Here is a 25,804-nt window from a genome sequence, read left to right on the forward strand (position 1 = left end):
AACAGAATGGGTGGAATTCAACCGGTTCCACAAAATCAAGGCTTAACCGCTGAGGATCCTTTGGAGGTTATCACCAACATTCCTCATCCTACACAGGCAACTTGCATGTTTGGGAGATGAAAAACAGAGAGGCCTGACATTCCAGAGCATATCAGTCTTTCTGACTGACGTGATGACTTCCGTCCTTTATCAGGGCCCTGCCTTGCCAAGTGCATTAGCCTTCATCACTGTGTGTGTTTGTGTGTGTGCGTGCGTGCGTGCATGCGCACATGAGGGTGGGTGGCCCCTCAACAATGGCTTATGACCTTGAGGAGGTGATGAGGAAATGAAATAATGGTACATGTATGCAATCCTTATCCTGCAGCATTGACTTGAATAGAGGAACAATATTTACAGCACGGGGCCGACCACTGATCAATGTGTGAAGAGCAGATAGCTTCCTTTTATTGGGAATGTCACATGAAGCAAGTAAACATAACAGGCAACCTGTTTGTAGCTAATGAGCTTTCTAGATGTTAAAACTAGAACTAAAACTAGATTTTGTTAATAAAATAGCTATATCTTGAAAGGGTGTATCTGGTGTTATTTATTATGTGTTTATGTGCTTAATGAGGGTGATGTTTATTTTCTAATTTATTTTACTTTTAGCACTCCCCCCTCTGCACAACAAAGACAAACCCTTACTGCTTATGTTAAATTCTTTTGATTAATAAATATCTAATATTTATCATTAAATATGTTCAGGAGGCAAAAAAATAATAATTTCATGCCTGTGCCTTGGCCACCCTGTCCAAAGCCACCAGGACCAGCTCCTCCAGTCCCATAGCCTCCAGGACCAGCGCCTCCAGTCCCATAGCCTCCAGGACCAGCGCCTCCAGTCCCATAGCCTCCAGGACCAGCGCCTCCAGTCCCATAGCCTCCAGGACCAGCGCCTCCAGTCCCATAGCCTCCAGGCCCAGTCCCATAGCCACCAGGACCGACACCTCCGTGTCCATAACCACCTGACCCGGCTCCGCCCGGTCTCTGTCCTCCTCCTACACCTCCAGGGACTCCTCCACGATCACTGTATCCACCTCCAAGAGATAAGATAGCAAGAAAAATCAGATATACTTTTATATAGAGGTTAAAGATATCATGGTCTGTAGGTTTGTTTCTGCACACCTCATACAAACAACATGTTCTCTCCATTTAGTTTTTGATACTTCAACTGTACTGTCTTTGAGGAGCCTCGGTAATTAAAGACTGTAACATTTTCTCCGAAACACAATCTTAAAGCCAGAGGCTCGCAGCTAACGGGGCTAATGCTGTGTTCACACTACAACTGACGCAGCAACAGGCTACAAGTAATGTCCTATGCATACATAGCATAACAGTGTTAACCTGAGGGGTAACCGAAGGGTGGGTGCTACGCTTCCACTATGAAGCCGTGGGTCAGGATGGCATTATTAGCTGCAACCGCCCTTTGAGCACAGGGCACAGCAGCTAACCAGCCACTATTTGTTTGATGCTATATTCATGTCTGAAACTGGTACATTGCACCTTTGAATTAGCACTCTACCAACAGGTGTGCCTGAAAGTCTTACCTGTTTTAGGAGGCTTTCCACCTGTAAGAAAAATGTAATCACAACAATTAAATCGGCCCCAGCTCAATGGAAATCTTGCTACACTTTGCTCGACAGATAATCTAGACTTGAACGAGCTATATTTGTCTTACCGGACCCAACTCCTCCAGGTCCCACACCTCCTGATCCAACTCCTCCCGATCCAGCACCTCGTGGTCCAAATCCTCCTTGTCCGACTCCTCCTGGTCCGAATCCTCCTTGTCCGACTCCTCCTGGTCCGAATCCTCCTTGTCCGACTCCTCCTGGTCCGAATCCTCCTTGTCCTTGACCACCATAGCCCCCTGACAAACACAGTCATTAAGACATACTAGTTAACACTGTGATAAAGACAAACCAGATCACATTTGTTTTCGTTCTGTATGTGACTTGATTAAGTGTGGTTTCTTGAACAGTTAATCATGTCATTCCTCACATTCCTAACTTCAAACTGAAGTCATTATCAGTACTTATTACATTTAACAGAAAATACAAATGGCACCCACCTCCAGCTGCTCCCGGTCCATAGCCTCCCAGACCAGCACCAGCACCTCCACCGGGCTGAAATCCAGTCCCAGTGCCTCCAGGGCCAAATCCAGTTCCTGTCCCACTTGGTCCATATCCAGTTCCAGGTCCTGCACCGGCTCCTATGCCGGCTCCAGCGCCTCCTGCTGCTCCACCAGCAGGTATATATATACCTGACACAGAACCAGTTCAGTAACAGCAAATTATAACATGAATGTATTATGGTTTCAACTTATAACTAGTATTTCCGTTCAGGATCAGCTGACAATGTTTTTGATGTTTAGACGCCTAACAGATGACAAAATCTGAGTCATCATTCAGCTCTAATAAGACATTATTTACCCCACGTATTAAGCACTAATTTAAATAGATTTACTTTGTCTCGCAAGGACAATCACATTTAACAAATAGGAGTAGATGCCACATAAGCACAGATAAAAGTGTGTGTGTCCATGTGTGTGTGTGTGTGTGTGTGTGTATCAACCCTGTACTCTGAGTTTCTCTATAGCTGATAATAACAAACAGCCCTTCTTCCAAAAGGCTTGAATCTTTGGTCATAATTCTCACACTTTTCTGCACCTATGTTTTGTTCCACAAATCGCGACAGCTAAAAATAGAAACACAGAGAGGAACAACTATAAAAGGAAAGGTTTTTTAAGATTCAACAGTCCAGATGTGAAAAGAAAAGGTCCGTGGGGAATCTTGAAGAATGTGAGTAACTGATCTCACATTAATGCCATTTACAGCATGTTAACAACATGCAGTAAATAACTCAACAGTTCAGTCTCAGCTCGACCCTCTGGACGCTGCAGGACAGAAACCAACTTGCTCAAAAGCTTTATTGAAATTAAACTTTGGACATAAACAACTCACCAGAAATGTGTCATGGGAAAAAAAAAACAGCAGTTGGACTAGGTAGTGAATTCAAATAATAATAATATAAATTTGTAGAATTTGTAATAAAATGTATTTTTCATATATATATATATATATATATATATATATATATATATATATATATATATATATATATATATATATATATATATATATATATATATATTGTTTTAAGCTTATTTGGGTGTAGAGCTTGTCCAGTGTTAACCTGTTTTGAAAAGATAATTTTTCTAGGGTGACACTAATATCTCATAATTGAATTAGTAATGTTTGTATTGTTTTATTACTCTGTCCATGATATCATACTGCAACTATTATTGTTTTTAGCCACTCCGGCGCTGTGGCTCCAGGGATGACGTCAGTCTGTCATTCGGCCACTTTGCTGGAGACTGAAATATCTGAACTCTGTCGGATGGTTTGCCATAAAATTCTGAAGAGATAATAATGATCCCCAGAGAACTCTCCTGACTGGTGAGCCCCCGACTTTTCCTTCAGCGCCACCACCAGGTCAATACTTTAAAATGAATAGTATTTAATAGTAGTTTGGTGCAGACTTTCATATTTCCCAGGAGTTGACTGACACTTATGAGTTTAATAAACCTTAGTGCTTCTCTGACATTTAATTTAGCGCCACAAATCAGTAGAAAATATAAACTTACATTATACAGTTATTAGATTTTCTGTATTATTGTTATTTTTTTACAATGATCATTATAACTTGATAGAGCTGCTTTCGTGGCTGTTGATTCTTGATCTTTTTCAAATGCACTGTCAATGTTTGCTGTCAATGATAGCATAGTGTTGATTTCAAAACAAATTTAAATTGAGCAAGTGAATGTGTGATGATGTGAAGATACAGAAAATGTCCCTGTCGCAACATTCTCCGGCCGAAGATCTTTGTTCATGTCTTTCTGCAATCTCATATTTCACGTCTAAAACTTAATTATCTGAATCACATACTCTGTTGTTTCCAACAGTTTGGTCATTGCTGTCACCATGTACTGTATATTCTGTGCTGAAAGGTTTTCAGTTGACTTATGAATCAAGTTCACTATTCAAAAACATAGACCTGTTTACAATTACTCATCCAGTCCAGCTTCAGTAAAACAAAAACTCAGAAACTAAACAACCAATGACAAGGCTCCCTTCCTTCTCCTAAGTGGTTCAGCCTGACCTTGTATAAACTACAGAACAGCTTAGAGCTTTTTCTAACGTCCTCTAACAAGATGAGGATGAGAATGACAGGAATCTTCTTGCAGCAGCCAAAGCAAAGCTTAACCAGACGAGACTAAGAGATGGGACCTGGAGGGATGAGGTCCAGAGCACACGGCTATCATTAATACTTTCATTGAAGGCCATTAAAAGTCAAGTGCAGCACCTCAATAAAGATACGACAACTCATTAAAAGATTTAACTATATGTCATCATGTCGTTCTGACCTCACCCTTAAAGAGGGAGGCACAGCTGATACAACAAAGACACCTGAGCAGAGAGCATCTATGCAATTACACTGTAGTTGTGTTAAGATTGTCATTATTATTTAACATGTTTACCTTACAGAGTGATTTCAAAGTTCATCCACACAAATACTGCGTAGCAACTCTAAACCTTCTTTTATGTGTGGAAAGTCAAGGCAACACGTTCCAATCATTCAACAAAGCAAAGTGTATTACTAAGAACAAAAGCACTCTACTCTGAGAGAAGTTGGCAGTTAAGTCTGTAGCACAAGCTCAGACCAATATTCTGCACAATCAGATTATAAAACTAACAGCGAGACTGGAGATGAGTTTAACCTTTGGTTCAGAGATTAAAAATCCATTCACACTTCTCATCAAACCACACTGAAAGTACTATTCTATATCATCATCAATAATCCACTATAATTCTAGACATAATTGCTGCATTTTAGAAAATATCTCAAATCTCAGAAAATGCACTAAACTACCACAAAACAAGACGTGCAAACACTGCTACATAAATGTCATGTGACACCTGGTCCACAGGTGCTGCACTGCTGAGCGCCGCACACCTGCAGTAAAGGGAACCCACCTCCTTGCAGCGAGGGTTTCCACAGAGCCAAGAGAAAGACCCCATGTAGGTACGTGGCCACCATCCCTCTCGCCATCTTGCTCCCAAATGTCCCTCTCCTCTCCAAAGGTCCAGGTTTTATCAAGGCTCAACAAGGCCTTAAGAAAGAAGGAGGGGAAATGAGTGAGATCAGAAAAAAAGGGGACAGGATGCGAGACAGGACACTGTGTAATTGGCTAAGAGACACACAGAGAAAGCTAGACAAGGACAGAAGGGGAGAGGGAGAGAAAATACTGGATCACCTGATTAAACCAAGTGGGTTGTTCTAACCCCCCAATGACTGTTGGGCTGCATTTATTTGGTTCTTTACTGCCAAAAAGAGGGAGTTTAAAGGGTGTGGGGGTCTGAAAAAGAGAGACACACACACAAAGAAAGAGAGGGGGAGAGAGAACATGTATAAGAGGTAAAAGAGTTTGTAAATTAAGAAAATTGGGGTGCCTGATATTCACCCTCTCGCGTCGAAAAGAAAAGGCAACTGTGCCAGAAGTTCTTTGTGGATTTCAAAACACTGTTAGAGAAGAAACACCTTTTAGATCTACATCCTCTAAGAACATGTTAATAAAGTAATAACAGCAACAAAAAAAAGACAACATTGGATGTACTGCTTTTGTATTATCTTTTTCAAATAATATAGTTAAAAAAATCCAAATGAAATGAACACTTAAAACCTTCTATATTATGGTGAAGGTTTTTTTTTTCTTCTCATGCCTAGACACAGTAACTGTTGTGGATCGGCAACTTAGTCTTTGTACATGGTACGAATAAATAAATAAATGTTTAATCATAGCAACTATAATGTGGTTGATGAACGGAGACGCAATAAAGTTGTAGCCTTTTGTCTGGAATGTGTGTGTGTGTGTGTGTGTGTGTGTGTGTGTGTGTGTGTGTGTGTGTGTGTGTGTGTGTGTGCAAGCAAAGGGGGTTGGAAGTAGTTTGTCAAGCGTCCAAAAATCAGACATAGCTGCCAAAGAAATAAAGAAGTTATGTCAATAAAAATAAAACCTGAAATAAAAACATGCTCTTCACAGACTGGTTAAATAATAATTCCTGACAAAAGTGGTGAATGCCTGTGATATTGAAGTTAGATTGTAGCATCTTCTGGGACGAGAGAAAACACTGAAGAAGCAGGAACGTTCCCTTTCCTGTCTAGAAAGGAAAGGAAGAAACATAAAGAGCAGGAAAAGAACAGGCAGTCAAAAAAGAAATACTAAATACTTTCCTCTCAGCATTGCAGGACCAGGCTCTTACTAATGACTCACACAGTTGGTGGTTCAAGAGGACTTGAACCCACAAACTCTTGTGTTTTTGGCTCTAGAACTTTTCTCCATCAGAGTCCCAGATGCCATAGAGACACACCAGTCAGCATACCTGGAAACAATCAGTGTGTTGTTCTTCTTTTGTACTTGGAACAGCTGGGATTTTTCTCCATGTTTGGGCTGGCTGGTTCTGTCCCAGCTCTTTAGGGTCGATGTCAAATTCTGAAACATACTCTTCCTATGTAGGAGGTAATGTGCCTGGAAGCAGATGAAGTAAGTGTGCTGATGTCAAACTAGGTTATCTTCATCCTTTGGCAGATGATGACTGAATGAAAGATGAAGGTAGTTTCAGCTGACTACCAAAGGTTTATCTGAATCCTGTTCACCTGTAGTACTGTGAGCCTGTGGCTCTCGCCCACCTGGGTAAACCAAACATGGCTTCTGGGCTGTTGCTGGTGTTATTATCAGGCCCACGAGAGGCGCAGTTTGCTTGCCCAATGACTGCTGCCTCGGCCATGAGATTATAGCATGAAATGATAGATCATTTATAACAAGTGACTGACTGAGCAGTCTGCAAATGTTTCTGAGATGTGATCATGTGAAAACCTTTGGCCCCAAGTGCTGTCCAAAATGACTCAATTAGAAAAGGAGTGTATTGTATATTTGTATTTCTGCATGAGTGTGCGCTTGCTCTGCTCAGCTGTGCATGTACATGCGTGTGTTAGACTGAAAGGAGCGGAGAGGCAGTGCTACCTGAGCACCCATAATTGGTCTTAAAATGTAGTTTTATTGCTCTGTTCAGCTTTGATGGAACCACATAGTTATGTAGTGAAATAATACAGGGGTGAGAAGATAGAAGAATGAAGGGGAAATGAAAACTATATGCTTAGAGACTTATACTTCTTTTTTTTGTCTTGTGGTCATTGTGTCTAGACTCCACACCTGCAAGGGAAGTGCAATCTCTTATCAATTCTTCAGTGTAATAGCTGACACTGACTGGAAGAAGTCAGAGGAACCAGCATGTTGCAGAGTTTTTTTGTGCTGACATATTTACACTCACACCTGCACATGTAAACATATAGAGAAACATTACTTTAACAAACACGTCCTAAAATGCTGCCAAATCTGGTGAAATTGAGACAGGAGAGCTGTAAATGTGAAAATAGTTCTGTAAATGGTTCTGTGCATCATCCTACAGCCTTCCAAATGCATGCTGGACAGCGCTTATATAAAGAGATTAGAAAATGTGCCATTTAAAAATCAAATATATTTCACATAAGAAAAACAGTAGAATAAACAAAGCCACAACCATCTTTTATTTAATCCAGAAAGATTTATTTTACAAACCAAAAACATATTTCAGCTTTCAATACATAACTCTTGCTTTTTTTAAGTGAATGAACAGAAAGTATAACATGTTCAAAACTTCATGCATTTAGTTGAGTTACACATATAGTTATGACATAACTAACGAAAGTGGAATAATGTATTTCTGCTTTATGCCCACTCTGGTTTTACTTTGTAAAGAATGTTTAAATGGACTATTATTGTTATTATACTTCCTATTAAAATCTATTGTGCTTTAGTTACAGTGGAAACATGTAGACATGACATCATGTTGCCTGCATTTGGCCAGCTATCCACAGGAATAAGAAAAAATGGGCTCAGAAATGCCGATTTTATTGCCAACCGTTCTTTAAACAAAGTTAGTGTGTTATTCTGAATATGGCCATCCGTGTGGTAATGTGTGTAAATAGTGTGATTCATACACTTGCAGTCATCACAACAAACGCTCACACAGTCTCTCTCATCAACCTGCTGTCCACCTCTCACACTCACACGACTTGCAGTGCCGTGTGCCCTCATCTTTGCCAGCTCAAAAAGCATATTGGTGTTACAAATAAAGTAGCAACTGAGTACAGCCTGTTTTAAGTTTACCTAACGTCTACCTAGCGTTTACCTAACGTCTGCTGCCTATATATGGACGTGTGAGCACTGGAGGACTGCTCACCCCCTCCTGGCTGGTAATTTACCCCTCTGGTTGACGGAGTGAGAGAAAGCAAGCGATAGGGAGTAGAAAGGAGGTAAAGTCAGACGCAGAAAGGCACTTGTTTGACTTCATAAAATGTCCCGAGTGCTGGTGAGTATCAGGCTAACGGTCTGGGTAGGATCGACCTTCACTACTGATCTGTGCCAAAGAATACTAAGATTACAGCTGCAGATCTCACGACTCGTTCACAGGCCCCATGCCCACTTACATTCACCACTTTAAAAAGAAGTGTCGTTGGATGCATGATGGAAAATCATTTGTAAAACATCAGGAATTATAAGTCAACATGCAGCCTAATTGGCCTAAATGTTGCATTGTCTGGCAAATTCATAATTATTGTATACGATAATTTAGACCTTTGTAGTATAAATTAATTCTCACTGCTTTAAGGGGTCCGATTATATCTGCCCTAAGATTTCATAACCCTCCTATCAAGTGTTTTTAAAAGTATCTCACCACTTGTGTTTGGTTCGGTTTAAGTCCAAACTGTTGTGTTTGGTTTATGGTACAAAATGAATACTCCTGTAACCTATTTGCTTACGTTACACACAAGGATAGTGTGTCCTGTAGTGTGCTGGTAGTTGGCAGTACTGGTACTGGTAGTTGTAGCCTATTGAAGTCAATGTTGTAAATCTGCTGATGGATAGTGAGCTGCTGCTGAGACTGTTGTCACAGATTGATATACTGCTAGATTTGAAAGTATATTGATTTGCTATAAAACAAAAAAATACAGTTATTGAGTCTTTGTTTGATAATTTGGTTTTCTGCACTTGTCAGCACTGCTTTAAATCTCTCTGTAGAGTGAGTGATTCATCACTGCTTTATTAGCAGCTGTTTGCAATGTGTGATGCGGTAGTGTGGGGCTGTGGGATGTGCATTTTAACACTTGCATAGCATAGTAATGGTGGAGGTGTGTGTCCTATTGAGCGCTTTCTAGCTGGCAATAAAACACTCGCTCACAACAGAGAACTGTCATCATTTTCTACCAGTGGGGAAAGAGAGAAGTTGTCTTTGTAAAAGTTTCCTGGACGCTTGGTCAGCACTACAGGGCATCTCATTGTCATCACATTAATCGTTGCTTGCATTACGCGCCCTTGTGCTTGTGGCAAAAAACTACCAGCAATGACAGGGATTGACAACGACAAAGAAGTACTGGCACTGACTGGATTTAGGAGAAAGCAGGGGAAACAAGGTGAAATAAATCAGTCACATGCGTCAGTCAGTAGTGCTCCCACATGTGGAAAACCACTTTAACTGAAGACAGTAAGCCTCTGCCTCAGTGGCTTAATTAAGTAATTGAGGTAGAATTACATCATGTTAGCATGGGAACACTTACAATCTCCCAGAGTGTTTCCTCCTCTTGTTTTCAAGCAGTTACACTCAGACACAGGAGAGTACATCAGTATTGTATGTGTGCAAATAATCACACATTTGATATCCCAAAAAGCAGCGGAGGATTGTGACATCGGATGAGTTATGCACACTGCAAGCAGGCCCCTTCCCATGACTCACAACGACTCTCGGCTGAGCGGGGGGGACGCTTCTTTTCCCGGAGGGTTTGAACGAATACCAAAAGAGCAGCGCTTTACATAAACACTAAAGATATGTAGCATGCAGCAGGAATCATCCATTAGTGTTCGACACTGGAAAAAAGGTGACTGAAAGACATGAGGGATACAGGAAAAAGAGGAGTGAGAGGTCAGCACACTTTGTGTGTGTGTGTGTGTGTGTGTGTGTGTGTGTGTGTGTGTGTGTGTGTGTGTGTGTGTGTGTGTGTGTGTGTGTGGATTAGCAACAGTGGATCATGTCGCCTGTGAATTCTTGAGCTCACCAAAGAGAGAATCAGAAAGGGATTGTGCAGGAATGTCAAAGTCACACATGCTCTGCAGAGCCGCTGTGAACTCAGCATAAATCAGAGGGTAGTTTCTCTGTGATGTCAGAGATAGAGTTTCAGATACCAGGACATAAAAACGAGACTTATTTCCTGCCAAGTTTCTCCGCATAAGTGAACGATGGAGTGTGTTTGTGCCACTTTCATCGTCAGATGTTTCATATTGCACTTTCTTCAGGGAGACTGACGTAAGAGGAATGATGAGGTCAATACTTCATGCAAGGCGTCCTCTGATTCGATACAGACACACTCACACAACATACACATAATGTAAACCCTCACATATTCATAGAACCCATCACACTTATGCAAACGTATGTGTTTGCACATGCAGAGGCACCATAAATACTTAATAGATTTTACGACCTTTGGCAGTACATTTTATGATCATTTTGAGCTTCTTTTGCGATATAAAGCTAAACTGACACTTAGTGAATCCTGGTGCCTGGTTTCATTATGCATCACCTCTTACTGTTATAGACAAAACTGCAGAATCAGTGATATTGGAAACACAATCTTAGCTGCATATGTGTTCCACATTGTGTTTTTAAACAAGTTTTGAGATGTTTTTTGATCATTTCTATCCTCCAATCCAGTTTGTTCATCAAATGACAAACGAGCGCTGACAACAGCAGAACTGGTCGGTATGTGCAGAGCTAGAGTGGGTTTGGCTAACAAAACTAAACACACAGCAGAACTGACAGCTTCTGTTCAGAAGAAGTGTTAAACAATCAAGGATTAATTTCATAAAGCATTACAGCATTGGTCGTTGCACACACCGGATCTGATCAAATCTGCACTCTGAGTGCACTTACTAGTTGCAATTTAAGATGGTGTCTTTTGCCTGATAATCTACGGGCTATAATTGTGAGCTCTAAAGTTGAATTATATCTTAAAACTTCCAGGCTTTATGAAATAGACAATGAAAATAACTCACTATAAGTGGGAGAAAACCTCTCTTCCGCCAGGACTTCAGTGCATGAACCATATATAGTACGAGATTCATCAGATACAGGGACATTATGGCTACGTGACCAAACCTTTAGTATGTTAGTTTATTAAATTAGATATTTAACACAGGGAGAACATTGAAACTACACAGGAAGGCCCAGCCAGCAGCTTCACATCTAAATTATCAGCAACTCTCCTCAAATTCTCAACGTAAACAGTCTCGCACATAATGCTTTACGTTTTCATCTTCTTCCTTAGCTTTCACTTTTTAACCTTCTGCCTTTTTCCCTGTTTCACCCCATTCGGTGGCAGACATTCATATAATGGAAATACAGCCAGTGCCAGAGCTGTAATCCATCCAGAGCCAAGCATGGGTTAGGCCTAAAGCAAGCATGAAGTCCCAACTGATTAAAATAAAACATCCAAGCAACAGGAACCCCGGTCATGCAATCTGAAGTCATTCAGCTCACCGTTTAGCGAGGATCACCCAGCCGAGGACCCCAATGATAAGTCCATCTCTGTCATCACCACAACATCAGGACCGAGGCAACCAGATGGAGGCAATTTGGACGCTGAAAACATCTAATTCTGCTGCTGACATCATCAGATGAGGCCTATTAGATGGCAGGCTCATCTATCTTGTTGCCTGATCGGATAGCCGTTTACACTTGTGAATGAGTATGCTGAAAACTTGATGCGACCTCCACTGAGTCAGTTCACATCCATCTGCAGTTGCTCGGTGATTGGTCACAGTCTAAAACATGATGATGGGTTTGGCGGTGTGACGACGAGACGAGTACAATTCAATGTCTTTGTTTGGGGTTTGTAATGACAGTATACCGTCAGCAAGTGTGTGTCTGTGTGTGTGTGTTGTAAAAACATGCAGTGTGTTTGCTTGTGTTGAAGGCCTTGTTCACACCAAGTATGTTTGAAATTATATGACGTTCTCCCTTGACTCTTCAGGGGATGAATTTGCCAGACAATCTGAATCCGCACCACTTGAAAACACGGCTCTTGGTCCTTTTCCAAGTGAACTGTCGTGACGCTTAAAAGCAGTGAGAACATAATTGTACCATCTAAATTCCCTCAAAAGCACCATTTTACAGCCATTAGGAGGCAGACTCTGTCATTGAATAGCTGGTTAGAACTCATGCCGGAAATTCTTGTGTAAAAATGGTTGATAATCCTCATGTTCATCTTTTTTCGCCACATGTTTGCACAGGGTGTGAACAACAAGGAAGGTGAAATATGAAGAAGTCAGAGAGATCCATCAAGCTCTAAGATGACAGGTTACCAACAGACAGTCCATAAAATGAACATGTAAGTTCATAATAAATTGAATAAATTATGCAGGAACAGATTTATATTGTTTCATTAGCAGAAGGACCCAGAAGGATGCTGCAATCCGATAAAGATCCCATGGTGGAGCTCTCTGCACGTCCAGAGTGAACTGCAGCTTGACTTGTTAACATGACATGTTAATAGCAGAGTGACAAACTCTGACAACAGTGAGAGAAGCATTTAACATGCGCAACGCACCTGGGATAATGAATGTAATTTTATGTTAGTACCGATAACAATTACAGTATTCAAAGTCGTGTTAAAACTGCACTTTGTATTCTTTTTAATTAATAATGTGTAAAAAAATATTCTTTTATCTTTTAGCTTCAGCATCCAGCATTAAGGTAAAATGATGCCACGAGTTGTCTGGTTAACAAGCATTGTTTTACTACAACACAAGGAATAAATGCCAGCATCAGAAATCACAAGAATTTATCAGAGCTTTTTCACTAAAAACCCAGAAGCTTGTGCATAATTGGTTTGAACCAGACTTCAGATATTACATAATAAGGGGACAAGCATAGAACATTTTAACCAAGTGTTTGGATTTTAACTTTATAAATTCATTTAAAAGCCCCTCTGACAGATATGCTGCATTTTACTTAGCATACAATATAATTAACTTTCAGTTATCCTGAACATCTCCATATCCCAAACTTTGACCAGTAACTTGACCAAACATGTTCACAGTGTCCAAAGGCCTGCTGTGTTACAGACAATTCACTCTGCTGACTCATGAGAACATTCACCGAGCGGCCCGCGAGTGTCAGCGTCTTATCGCCGTGATTGATGTCATGTGAATGCCACCGCTGCAGTGGACAGGTGGAACGGGCCGTGGGCCCGTCACTTGGGACGTTACACAGTTGCAAAGTCTCGCCGTATCGTATCCACCGAGCGGAGATTGAACACATTGCTCGCATACACCACATGCATCATTTATGCACAATAGTTGACACATTTTTGTTTCAATTACAGTGTTTTTGTTGTCTTAATTACTGTGAGAAAGCTACAATAAGACTTCACTTTGGATAGGAACATGTTTAAGAAAATAAGGCTTGAGTAAACAAGTCAATTGTGACTGAAGTGAGAAACTCTTGACAACTAATGATAGCTCATATGGAGCAGGAACCCCGCAGCTTAGTCCTACCTGCCATCTTGGCGGACAGGAGGCAGCTGAAATGTGTTCGCACAAAAGGAATGTATGCGTCACTTATTTAAAAAGAATGTGCTGAGGGAATATGTGTGCACACTTTCTATTATACAATTTAGTAATGACAAAGAATAGGATACCGTCATGAATCATAACTTTGTAAAACATTACATTTTTATTGTGATCTCTTATTCCGTTATAAGTGAATAGATTTAATTACTGCTCCATAATTTATATAGCAATGTGGTCATAAGGTCTTCTGATGGTATGTTATACCTTCTTTTATCATCGGTCAGTCTGCATTTAGTGCAATATTGAAGCAAACTGCAACTTTACATCTCGTTTATACTGTATGTGATCATCACATGTTGCTGTGTTTGTGTGTGAGAGAACAATATCACTGACCTGCACAGTGACCACACCACTGTAACACATTGATTACACTTCTTACTGTGACTATGCAGAGCAGAGATGAATGTGTTGTCTTCAAAATGTTTAGTTTTTTTCAAAACAACTGCCATAAACGTGAAAGGAAACATACAAAATAAGAATAAAAAGAGAGGAATGGGCTTCAAAAGTATAAGAAAAAACATCAAATGACCTTGAATGAAGAGAGATGATTGTGCTGTTATTTTTCCGGGGGGGATGAGAAAGTTTGTCTTGTACCCAAAGGGCCAATGAGCGATTATGTAGCTAATGACCCCATTAAAAAGTGGGTTAAATTCGGGCTCACCAGACGAGATTCATAGCGTGTGAGATGACTTAATGCAGCAATCACATGAATCTCCTTCGGGTCTGATAGTCAGAGCCTTGGACTACATTATATTGAGAGCATGGACCTTAGAAACTCACTTGTCTTCTGCACATACATGTCAGTGCTGTGCAGAACGGTGTGTGTGCAATGTGTGTGTTGCCATTGCATGCCACAACTATGACTGTAAAGTGTCTGACTTTTGAATCACATCCAAAATGAAACAGTGTAATTTAACCACTTTTCAGTGAGAGAGAGAGAGAGAAACGTCGAGAGAGACTTGGAGAGAAATTTATGAGACAATTGGACTGCGCTGCCACTCAAGCCTCTGGCAGCAGGATTCATGAGCTCTGCTTGTGACGCATACCTGCAATACGTCCTCTCCTCCTGACCATACATAGAATCAGGCATTATCAGGCAGCCATGATATAAATATTGAGTTGAGACATTTTGGCAGCAGAAACTGTGACCTAAATGCTGAAACTATGAGCAGCGCTGAAGGCTGTTTCTTAGAGACAAGAGAGCAAATATAACAAATGAAGTTACTGTAATCTTTTTATAGACTATCTGAGCAGTCTGGTCGGCTGTGCCATTCATCATAGATGGTGAATGCCTTCACCGGCTAGAAACTCGCGTTTGATTCCAGTGTTCACATATATACTTGGGAAGGTTGTTGATTGGTCCTGATGGACAACAGTGGCCATAGCGATGCTTTGCTATCAATTATTGTATTGTTTGGTTTCCTGGAGACACTTTGGTATTTTAGTATTTTACTTTTAGTTGGATGGATAAAAATAAAAAATGTGTTCTGATGATCAGTTCACATTTTGGAGGTCTGAGCTGTAAACCTCAGAGTTGATGATGCAAATCACATCTACAAACAGCAACAGTCACAGTACAAACACACTGGACCAGGGCCCTTTTCCTCGTACCTGCTGAGTTAGCCGGATCATTTTCAGGATAAGATGAGACATGTGAAGCTTTTCGGTTCCACGAAGCAAGTTTGGAAATATCACCGTAGCGACACATCGAAATCCCTTAAAGTTTACTGAAACTCACTGGATAAACTGGCTACTCCCACCGGACAAAAAGCCAGCTCCCTTCCTTGATGAAAGAGCTATATTAGTTTTATAGGAAGAAAGTTCTTTAAGATCGCCAAGATCCGTTCTCACATCATCATGACTTCCTATACGAGCGCTATCGATTCTGCTGACAAGAACTCATTTATTTACCTTCTGGAGCCGTACATTGAACACCACACGGCGCAGCCGAGCATATACTATCTCACATACTGTATCACAGACTGTATGCATAGATTATCTCACAGAGTGGATACAGTGTCGGCGATGCGGAGAACATCGTGAAAGCCGCTGCATGCCGAGCTGTTCGTAAAGTTTATTTAGCGCTTAAGAAACTTATGGATGTGTTGAAAACATTCATAATTATATGACAGTGTTATGAGTACACCATACATATCATTATTGTAGGAAATGATGAAGGTGGACTCATGATAAGAATACAGAGAATCACACACAATTTATTTTCACTGCTTCAATTGATTGAATTTCTGATTATGAATAATACATACATAATGATCCGCCCATACACATATTCAAAACTCCTAGTTATATGATGATCTACACATGCATGTATATATACATAGTACATGATACATATGTGCATACACTACATATATTCTCATAGGTACATATTAATTTGTGTACTACTGCCAGCAGGCACATTTAAATGAATATAATCTGATTGATTTGGGCGATACATTTTTTCCAACACTGACGCATTTAACTTGTCTGATACTTTGCCATATTTTGGCTTTGCAGCGGTGACGGTGTTAAGCTGCGTTCACAGCAACAGCGTTGCGAATATTCACAACGCTTCTGTTGTGAATGCAGCTTTAGACTTTACCATGACTATATGGTCTTGACTTCCTTATATACATTCATGATCATCTCCCGCTTGTCAGCGGAGAAAAAAGTGGCCTGTCCTTTGAGTTCATTTGTGATGTTGTAGCGTTACAAGATCATGGAATCAGTGCTCAACCTTTTACCCTTTTGAAGCAGACGGGCGCGGGTAATTATCCAGATCATTGACGCCTGGTTTGAATTAACGAGACTGTTTGAGAGCAGATCACCCTTTGAGAAACCGAGTCAGCCTGACGTCATTCATCGTGGTCATTTCAGCTGGATAATAGGACTCTTGATCGACTTTGTTGAACCACGTACGAAGAATGAGGCTCCGGACTTGAGCTCTGTCACAACTGGACACTTAATAAACTTAACTACAATTACATTTTGAATGCATTGTGTCTTTATATTTGGAACAAATAACAGTAATTTACCATCCTTTTAGGTACAGCCTAATAAAATGCAATTAATCTTATCTTCATTAACGTCAAAATGTTAAGTTTTTGTTTTAGAAGTATCAACCTTATGGTCATTTTGAAGGCTCTAGTTTGTCTAGGTATTTTGCCTGCCTCCGTTGATATGAATGGGCTGTCAGAATATGTGAAACATGCTTTAAAAAAAGCTTTAAAAAAAGAGCAGTTCTTGGAATTCAGCAGTTATTGGTAACATACGTTGTAATTTATGAAAGTTAAGTGATGGAGGAGGTCAATTTAGAGTCAATGACAGATGTCTTGTTGTTTACTTTTTGTACGAAATAATGCAACAAATAAATGTCTGGTTTAGAACCTGTTGGGATTAGTTTGCATTGGAGTAAACATATGACATCATAGAGTATGGGACTGAGACACATTGGGCGGATGTATTTACAACACACTCCTTAAACATTAGATAAAAGATGTCAATATTAAAAGCGTGTATTTTTTTATATTGAAAATATGAATAAAAACAATCATAAAAAAATAAATCCAAGTTAAATGAATGTAATTACAAAAATAACTTTTACAGTTTCAGTGTGTATTGTGTTTTCTAAGGACTTTTTTTTCACAAGAATATAACATGTGCTCGTATAAAATATTTGTCTGACATGACATAATTTGATCACATTTTGATAGTTATACTTATGACTTATGCCGCACATTATCAATAGTTAGCAACACAAAGGTTCAGTTGAGCCTGGACAGTAAATTGCTCTTGATCTGATACGTTTAACCACACAGGATGGAAATATCTACACAGCTCAATACGACCCAGCTGTTTGCACTTCATTTGAACATTAAAAAAACGTGATTTAGCCATCATTGCGCATTGAGGTCTATTACGCCGCCTCGATAAACGTCCTCCAATTTGTATTTTTTCTTGCTGGAGTTTCAGAACAGACAAGCCAGTGGAGACTTGAAGTTGTCTTTTCATCATGTGAGATAGAGCTCCATTATCTGGGGAGGTCCCAGCAGACTCGAGCCAAAACCATGACCTCACGCCACTGTGGGAAATGTTCGTGGTGTTCTACCTCCATCGCTGTTTAATTTAATCATGTTTTCGCTCTGTCGGTGTAATGATAGGGATTCACAAGGCTGTGGCTGGGATTCCCACTGACTAAACACTCCCTGGAAAACTATCTTTTAAGTATTAAATTCCCAGCACTGGTAGACTTAAAAGGTGGTTCTGAAATGTCTGTGAGCTTCGCGCAGGACGAAGCTATGATTTAAAAACATACCAAAGCATTCATAGAAACTTCTACAGCGTAATCCACTCGTCCAATCAGCTTTCACTATTAAAAGCCATTCTCCTAGGATTCATGACTTATAACCTGTTTAGGACCCCTGTCCACAATATTTGTTAATCCTTGCTTTAAAAAGTAAGCTACATTCTTCTGGAGGTGGCAAGACCATGTGGCTCCTGAGCCGATAATCTCCTCGGCTTCTAGAATTGTGAATAATGCACGCCACCTTGACTGCAAACAGAGAAATGTGCACTCATTTAGCAAAAATGGCAACTGGAGTTTAACCTCTAAGACAGAGATCTAAAGTGTATCTTAAAGCACAAGAGGGACGGAAATTAAAACAATAACGTCAGGGAGACAAAAACATATTGATTAAAATTTTGTATCAAACCATTCACAGCTTTTTATTTATAACATTTACGTGTTCTGAGTGGTCCAGGCTTAGAATATGGTGACATTTCTACATGTCGTCTTAGACTTTTGGTTAACCCTTTATTTCCGCATTTGATAAAGACCTGGAATTGATGAAGGGAAACTGGAATTCAGCCTTTGTGGAGGTTGCAGTGTTTAATTGTTGTTGAGCCTGGATCAGTACCAGGTAAAAAAAAAAACAACTCTTTGTGTCGTTTTGTTAGTTTGTTCCCTAACTGCATGTTTAGGAAGACCAAATGTTATTCTTCCCACTTGCCTGTACTTATTTACTTACTTTATATATTTATTTTCTCTGTTAATTTGTGGGAGACTACGCTGTTTGTACAAGGCAAAGACTTAACCTAGATTGATGGGGAATTAGACATCATAAAATACACTAAAATAGTTCGACCATGAGTTATGGATTGTAAATATAAACCAGATTGCCTGCACGGCATAGTACAGCAAAGGGATTTACAATAACACACCTGATTTACACGCTATGTCCTGCTCAGACGCATGACACCGTTTCAGCAATAGGTATTGACAAAAAATATCACCGACGTCAAACCACCGAGTCCTATTGTGAATGTTTGATGCTTCATTTAGAGGGAGTATTCACTTACAACATGCACTATACTGTACTCTACAAGGTCAGGGGGCTGGCAGTGGAGACAGGAAGAGGTGATGTCACTGCCTGGGGAATATCTCTGAATCCCTCTCGACTTGGATGTTTAATTTACAGTGCATTAGTCAAAGTGATACCATATTGTTACCTATGACCTACTTTAATGTTTAATGTGTGTTTGTGTTGGGACATATGACATTGAACTTGACTCTGGTGCCGCTACATACAGGGCGACATAACTCAGCCGCATCGGTGTCACACCCTCTACTCAACAGACTGTGTGTGTCTTTGTGAATATATTCTATATTTAACTTGAAGTTGAATATATAAATGATCTTGAATGTTGTTTTGAATGTTTAATGCATCTTTACCACTTGGTTGCTCATGTTCCTCTCTTTTTCCACATTTTTTTAAAATTCATACTGAACCTGCTCTATTTGACAGCAGTAGTTATGTTTATAAATGAATCTACCCTAGCCATGAAGAATAGTTTCCAAAATCCAAGCATTGCGTACGTATTTGTGCATTAGTAATGATCAGATGTAGAATAATAACATGCTGAATGGATCTATTCTAAATAACTAAAGTACAGTATGATGATAATACACAGTTTTAATTCAGGACATTCAAAATGTATTTGTAATCTATTGTGGGATTACATCTTCTATGAAAGTAACTTTTTTTTCTTCCTTTTTACCTCTAAGTAGCCTTGCAGGTGTGAATACATGTGACACCACTGTCCAATACAGTTTCACCATAAAAGTCATGATGTTACTTCATGTGTCTCCTTTCAGTCCTCTTTTTCCATTTCATGTTTACTTTTGCACAAATGTGGCATTTGTGACAACAGAAATACAAAAACATCTCCAGTGCTTGGAGCCGAGACAGGTACATTAAAACGCCCACTTCATCCACTGTAAATATTATACTTTACAGTAAAGCATTCAGAAGCACCACTGTGTCTCTGTAAATGAAAGATGCATGCTCTATCAACAACTCTTCAATTGCTGCTGTGAATACAATAGACAGATTGATAGAGAGACAGAGAGCATTAATCTTTTCTCAACATTTGAACCAGAGAGGCTGATTATTATTTTGGCAAATACTACATGATTAATGCCCCTCTCCCAAAGGACCATGAGCTCCATGTTGATCTAATAACTTCACGCTTGTCCGGGCACAGACAGAGCGGTCTGTCCACACCAGCATAAACAGAGCGTAGTGACACATTCAACTCACAGTCACTCGCATGCAAAGTATGAAATAAACAGTCGCTTTCATTTTTTGTCATTAGCTGTGGAAAACACATGTTTGTAGAGGCAGGAGAGTGAGAACATACTGCAACTGCGCTTTGTAATACTCTTTATGATGGAAGTGTGGTGTGAAAGCCAAGGAAAAAACAGGATGTCATGTGTTGTGGCAGTGTCGCGCTGTCGAGGAGCTTAGTGACCGTTAAAACCTGCTCACCTCTGACTCGACACCTGCTGAGGTTGGAGTAATCATGCATGCAAAGCCTATATATTTTGAGGATCCTTACATGACTATTAAAATGCAAACGCCAGGTAAACAAGAATAAAGCCTGTCTGTACTGGATGTGGGCAGGTAAAACACAGGGATAGATTGTGTGGAAGACGTATAATATTTAAATGTTCTATATGTGAGACCCCAATACTAATTTCGAAGAGTCCGTGTCAGGCGAGGATTCCAACACTCTCTTGATTAGAAACGTTTAAGAAATGATTATTTGTGTAAAGCAAGATGTCCCCACAGTTGAACTTGTTGATATTGTCAACAGTTACCGAATTTTAAAAACAAATGTAAACAAGAGCCTCAACTCCTTCGGAGACTGAACAGCTTCAGACTGAGTCATAGAAATAGTTTACAAAAACTCTCATTGAGATTATGCTAATATTCCACCTGACATCATCGTTTAGTTGTGACTTCAGGCAAATGTGGCGTGGCCAGAAAAGGTCCTGAGCATCCTTTGTTCCCTCAGGACTCTGGAGGTTAAGTCAGATCTTATTGAACCCACATGTCATAAACGTCCATTTCTTTGTGTCTGTTGATTATTGTCAGACCTAAACCAAGTCTGTGGGCACGTCACCATCAAAAACTGGACTGGTGATGTGCAAGTGAATCATGGGGAATTGTGAATTACACTGACTGTAGCTCTGTACACCACTCTGTAGCGAGTTTATTTGAAGAAAGCGTTAATTAAGTGAGACTTAAGTTGAGTATTGTGTATTTTAGATTATCTTCTGCTCGTGTTTCAACATATATTTCAGTGCTCAAAACAAGTTTTGAGACGGACTCTTTTATTTTGTGTTTTCATGCTCTGTTTTGATTATTGTATTCACTACGCTGTCCAGTTATCAGATTTGTTTTATTAATATGTCAGAGCAAGCCATTTGAAAAACCCTGATATTTTAACACAACAATTTGAGAGAAAAAACATTTAGGCAACATAATTAAATGCCGCCCATATGGTGTGTGCGGAAAAAGCCTAAAGGGTGCAGAACAAAATAATCAAACATGAAACAAAAAAATAATTATACAAGCTCAACAAACATGTTGTTTTAGCGCTGCGCCTTTGTGAACAATCAGTCTAGAAAACATGACTAATCTGACACAACACGTCCTCAGTACCTGAGGTTAAACCAACACCAAAACTGTTATGGTAATGAGGAGAACAAAGTGAAAGGAAGTGCACAGATAGTTGGAGACTGACAGGGCCTTGAGGATAACCATCTGAGTTTAATCATCACCAGCTCTGTTTGAAATTTGGCTGCAGCCCAAAAGGGGAACACTTTCATTAACCCTACACTCAATCCACCGTGAAAACAAAGACATTAGCTTACCATTCTATGACTCACCGCCCTTTCACGTTGACCACAAATGTTAGCGCTGCCAAGCTTTTTCCTGTCCGCCGTGCCTCGCCCTCCCTTGCCCTTCCTCGCTAACGTCTGCCATCGCTGCACTATCTTGCTTTCAACTTTTAACCCTCCGTACAAGAAGCGGCATGAAGCTGACTGACTGACCTTTCCATTTCACAGACTGCACGAGGGCTTAGAATTAATAGAATTATCATCCAGACTGTATCATATCTATTTAAAATGTTTTTCAGGATGATAAGGCCTTTTTGTTTCTATCTATATGTAAACAGTTATTTTGAATGAAATTACTTAAATGATTGAGCCAGAATTCAATTCTTTCTCCAGCACAAACTAATGAGACAAATGGGTCGACTGATTGGTTTGTGTGGAACTGAAAATCAACCAGAGCCGTGCCAGGCTGGTAATGCCCACATATCAATTCAAACTCAGCAATATCTAAATGTGTCTATCTACAACATAGACAATAATATCTATATAATTAAGTATTTTAACATTTGCAGGATGTTCTCATTGTGAACCATGTGAATACCCAGATCTATAGTTTTTTTTTTCTGAATGTTAAGGGGCGTATTGACTTTAGTTTACATTTATTAAGATATTGCTTACAATTAGGCTGCACGCAAATGTATTAACCAGTATTAACCCACACTTAAGGCCTCAGTGTGCTTCAAACAAAGTGCCTGTCAGGTTGTTTAACTCTGTCTCGACTGCAGAAGAGGGAAGGCTGCGTGCAATAATTTAACCCACTTTATAAAGCAAATTGCAAGGTGTGCCATAGACAAGGTTTGAACTTCTCTCTCAAGCCCTCTTTTGTCATTCTTCACACTTCAGAAGCATTGCATTTGCTTGTGTGTACAAACAAGTGCAACGCAATAAAGGCCATAAGGACAGACTGACCCAAAGTGTCCCCGGTTGTACGATTTGAGTGTTCAGACTAAAAAGACATGCACACCACACAGAGAGAGATCAGGGAGGCAGTTGGATGCTGCCATGATGAGGTTATGGTGGCAGGCTTTTAAAAACTGCCTTAGTTGGTGCATTACTTTTCATTTAGCTGACATGTTTATCCAAAGCAATTTACAATAAGTGCATTCAACCATGAGTAGAAACTCAGAACAACAAGAATCAAGAAAGTACAATTTTGTCAAGAAAGCCAAACTACAAAGTGCTACAAGTAAGTGGTTCAGGTCTTGACACTTTTGCTTTCAGGGTGGCTGAAGCACACATCGTATGATTCCCAACAATGGCCCTTATCTTACCTATCACCATCTATGATAGAGTTTGGTGGGGGTAATGCAGGGTCTGAGTAGTACTGTTTGAGGAATGCATTTCAAAATAAAAAAAAGTCCCATATCCATATGCCACCTTCGGGGGAGGAAATAACAAAACATTCTCTCATAACCAAATCTTCCCGGTATTTCCAAAAAACAATCACTAAATGTTTCCCAGCTTAGAAACGACCACATGCACAGGTCCTGTGGGCTCATTTTAATTCAGTGATACTCGGTTAAAGTCAAAAACAAACAATCGAGTGAAACAGTCTAATCTATTGAAAAACGTCATATCTGGAGATTAATAATTTACACAAGGGGATGTAGGCCAACATTATTCTAGCATGTTAATCAAGCATGAAAATATAAAACTCGCGAGGCCACTATGTTATCATAGAAAACATACATGTGTAATCACACAGTCTCTGTGCTTGCAGGCCTCTGTTTTATGTCACAGCAGCCGTGGTTTCACATGATTCAGAGCTGATAACCGACCATGTCAGATCTCTTATGTATAAAAACATTAGCCGCATTTGCAATTAGATATGTATGCAATTATCTTTAGTAAATATTATAAAATGGCCATTGATACCGTGTGATCTGCACTTAACCACAGATTTGATAAGAGATAGACCATGCTGGTGCTGCCTCTGTGCTTATGTTTTGACATCATAAGAGTGCAATAAAAGAGACTTTCTATTCTATCGTCTCATGAATATCATTTGTATGATGGCAGCATTCAATGTAAGCAGAATCTCTATTTTTAGGATGCAGCTCAACATCAGTTTAGTTATTTGTCAGACAACAACAGGTTTCACAAGAAAGTATATGAAAACAGTTGGTGAAATGTGAATTGTCTCAGTGTTCTTGTATGAAGGAGACCAAAGTGGACTAATGCTGTAATTCTGGCAGTGGTATATCAATGCTGCACTGCCTTAAATGGGAAACAGAGACCCAGGCCTGTGCTTTACTACAACATGGCTCTGATTAAGACCAGATTGGTCTGCCTGTGGTTGGTTCTGAGCCACAGCCAAGTCCTACTCAGGGACAAGGCTGTTGTAGTATGAATGCATCAGTGTTAACCTCTCCCCATTACATCCACTTATATCTGCTTTAGTGGAGATTGTCATTGCCAAATGGCTGGTTAGGGAATTTGTAATTGTGTGGTCATTTTACAGAAGTCTGACATCAAGAAATCAATATAAAAGAATTCTGATTAGCTTCTTTTTTTGCCATTTTTTGTCATGATTCGTTACGAAAGGTATTTTATCTCAGGATAACGTTATCATTTTATAATTACATTCAAATCGGTCTTGCGCATTCAAGGAAATACTTTATTACTGCAGATCAAATCCAAAGGCTGTGTTGGCCAACCCACAGCAACTCTGCATGCTTACATGATGAAACGATGTATCATAGTATCTCTCGATAGCAAAGTACCAGACAATTTATTCATTTTGCAATAACACAACTAAAACAAATGATTGCACCCTGGCTCGCTATCAACTTCCGTGCTTATTTTTCATACTTTAATTTTTCATTATGAGTTTTGACGCCGTGTTGTTGATTGTCATCTCCTTTCTCTTTTAGGATGACATGTTTTCAAAGCCCCTCCCGCCTCATCAGCAATCCCGGGTACATCAGTTAAATGTTGTATCATCAGGTGGTTTGAGGAGAACCATCTGCAGCTCAGGAGGCTACTAAGAATACATCACACCTGTCCTGTCCATACCTGACATGTTTTGATCTTTAGTCTTAAGTCTTACCGTCTATTTTTTGCTACCTAATTTCTTAACTGGGAACATTGAAGTATCTTCTTTTTTTTCTTTCAGAGATTTTAGTTTCACTTCCATGATAGGAAGTGATGTTTGCTACCATCTCGTGGCCAAATGGAACATTTCATTAAACAGATGAAAACCAATTGCATAAACTAAACTTTTTTTTTTTAACATTACTTAATTTACAGTATATAGTCTAGCTTAATTTTCACGAGTCATCTCCCCTTTGTTGTTATTGTTTATCTAGCCGACAGGATAATTGTTAATCTCTTTACAAAACAGGGAGGATAATATATAACATACTCTATTCCGTATCCCAAGATACCCGTGGGTAGCACTTTATAATAAGTGCACACTATTAGCATTAGTAAAGCATGAACAAACCATGGACTAATCATTATAAAGCATTAATCCAACATTAATACTCATTAGTAACTCATTTATAAACACAGTTATAAATGATTAATGCTTGATTAATAAGCTAGGGTTTCATACTTTATAAAAGATGGATTTTCCATTTGTAATTGAAGTGTTCAGGACTTATACATGATTAATAAGATCATGTGTGAAATGTTACTAAATGATTTTAAAAACTGCTGCAATTCATGATTAATTCAGCGCCTACTTACAACTCAGGTGGCGCATGCAGATGCCTATCTCTGGACCAGTGACTCTGGACAGT

The 25,804-nt window shown here is 39.6% G+C and overlaps 1 protein-coding gene across 3 annotated transcripts; it reads left to right on the forward strand.

Moving 5' to 3' along the window:
• Nucleotides 1-25,274, forward strand: LOC137802877 (uncharacterized). 3 transcript variants are annotated; one of them, XR_011080000.1, is made up of 5 exons: nucleotides 1-66; nucleotides 797-2,284; nucleotides 5,024-5,118; nucleotides 12,479-12,576; nucleotides 24,935-25,274. XR_011080000.1 is itself a non-coding variant. In XM_068601042.1 (4 exons), exons 2-4 carry the CDS (start codon nucleotides 2,094-2,096, stop codon nucleotides 24,937-24,939), a joined length of 291 nt encoding a protein of 96 aa, XP_068457143.1. In that variant the 5' UTR covers nucleotides 1-66; nucleotides 797-2,093; the 3' UTR covers nucleotides 24,940-25,274. The 3 variants fall into 3 exon arrangements, 1 of the variants encoding a protein (XP_068457143.1); XR_011080001.1 differs by lacking the exon at nucleotides 1-66 and having other exon boundaries at nucleotides 806-1,065; nucleotides 2,085-2,284; XM_068601042.1 differs by lacking the exon at nucleotides 12,479-12,576.
• Nucleotides 25,275-25,804: the final 530 nt, after the last annotated feature.

The sequence above is a fragment of the Clinocottus analis genome, unplaced genomic scaffold (assembly GCF_023055335.1).
Source record: "Clinocottus analis isolate CAN_PGR_092001 unplaced genomic scaffold, fCliAna1.0.p SCAF_5, whole genome shotgun sequence".
NCBI lineage: Eukaryota > Metazoa > Chordata > Actinopteri > Perciformes > Cottidae > Clinocottus > Clinocottus analis.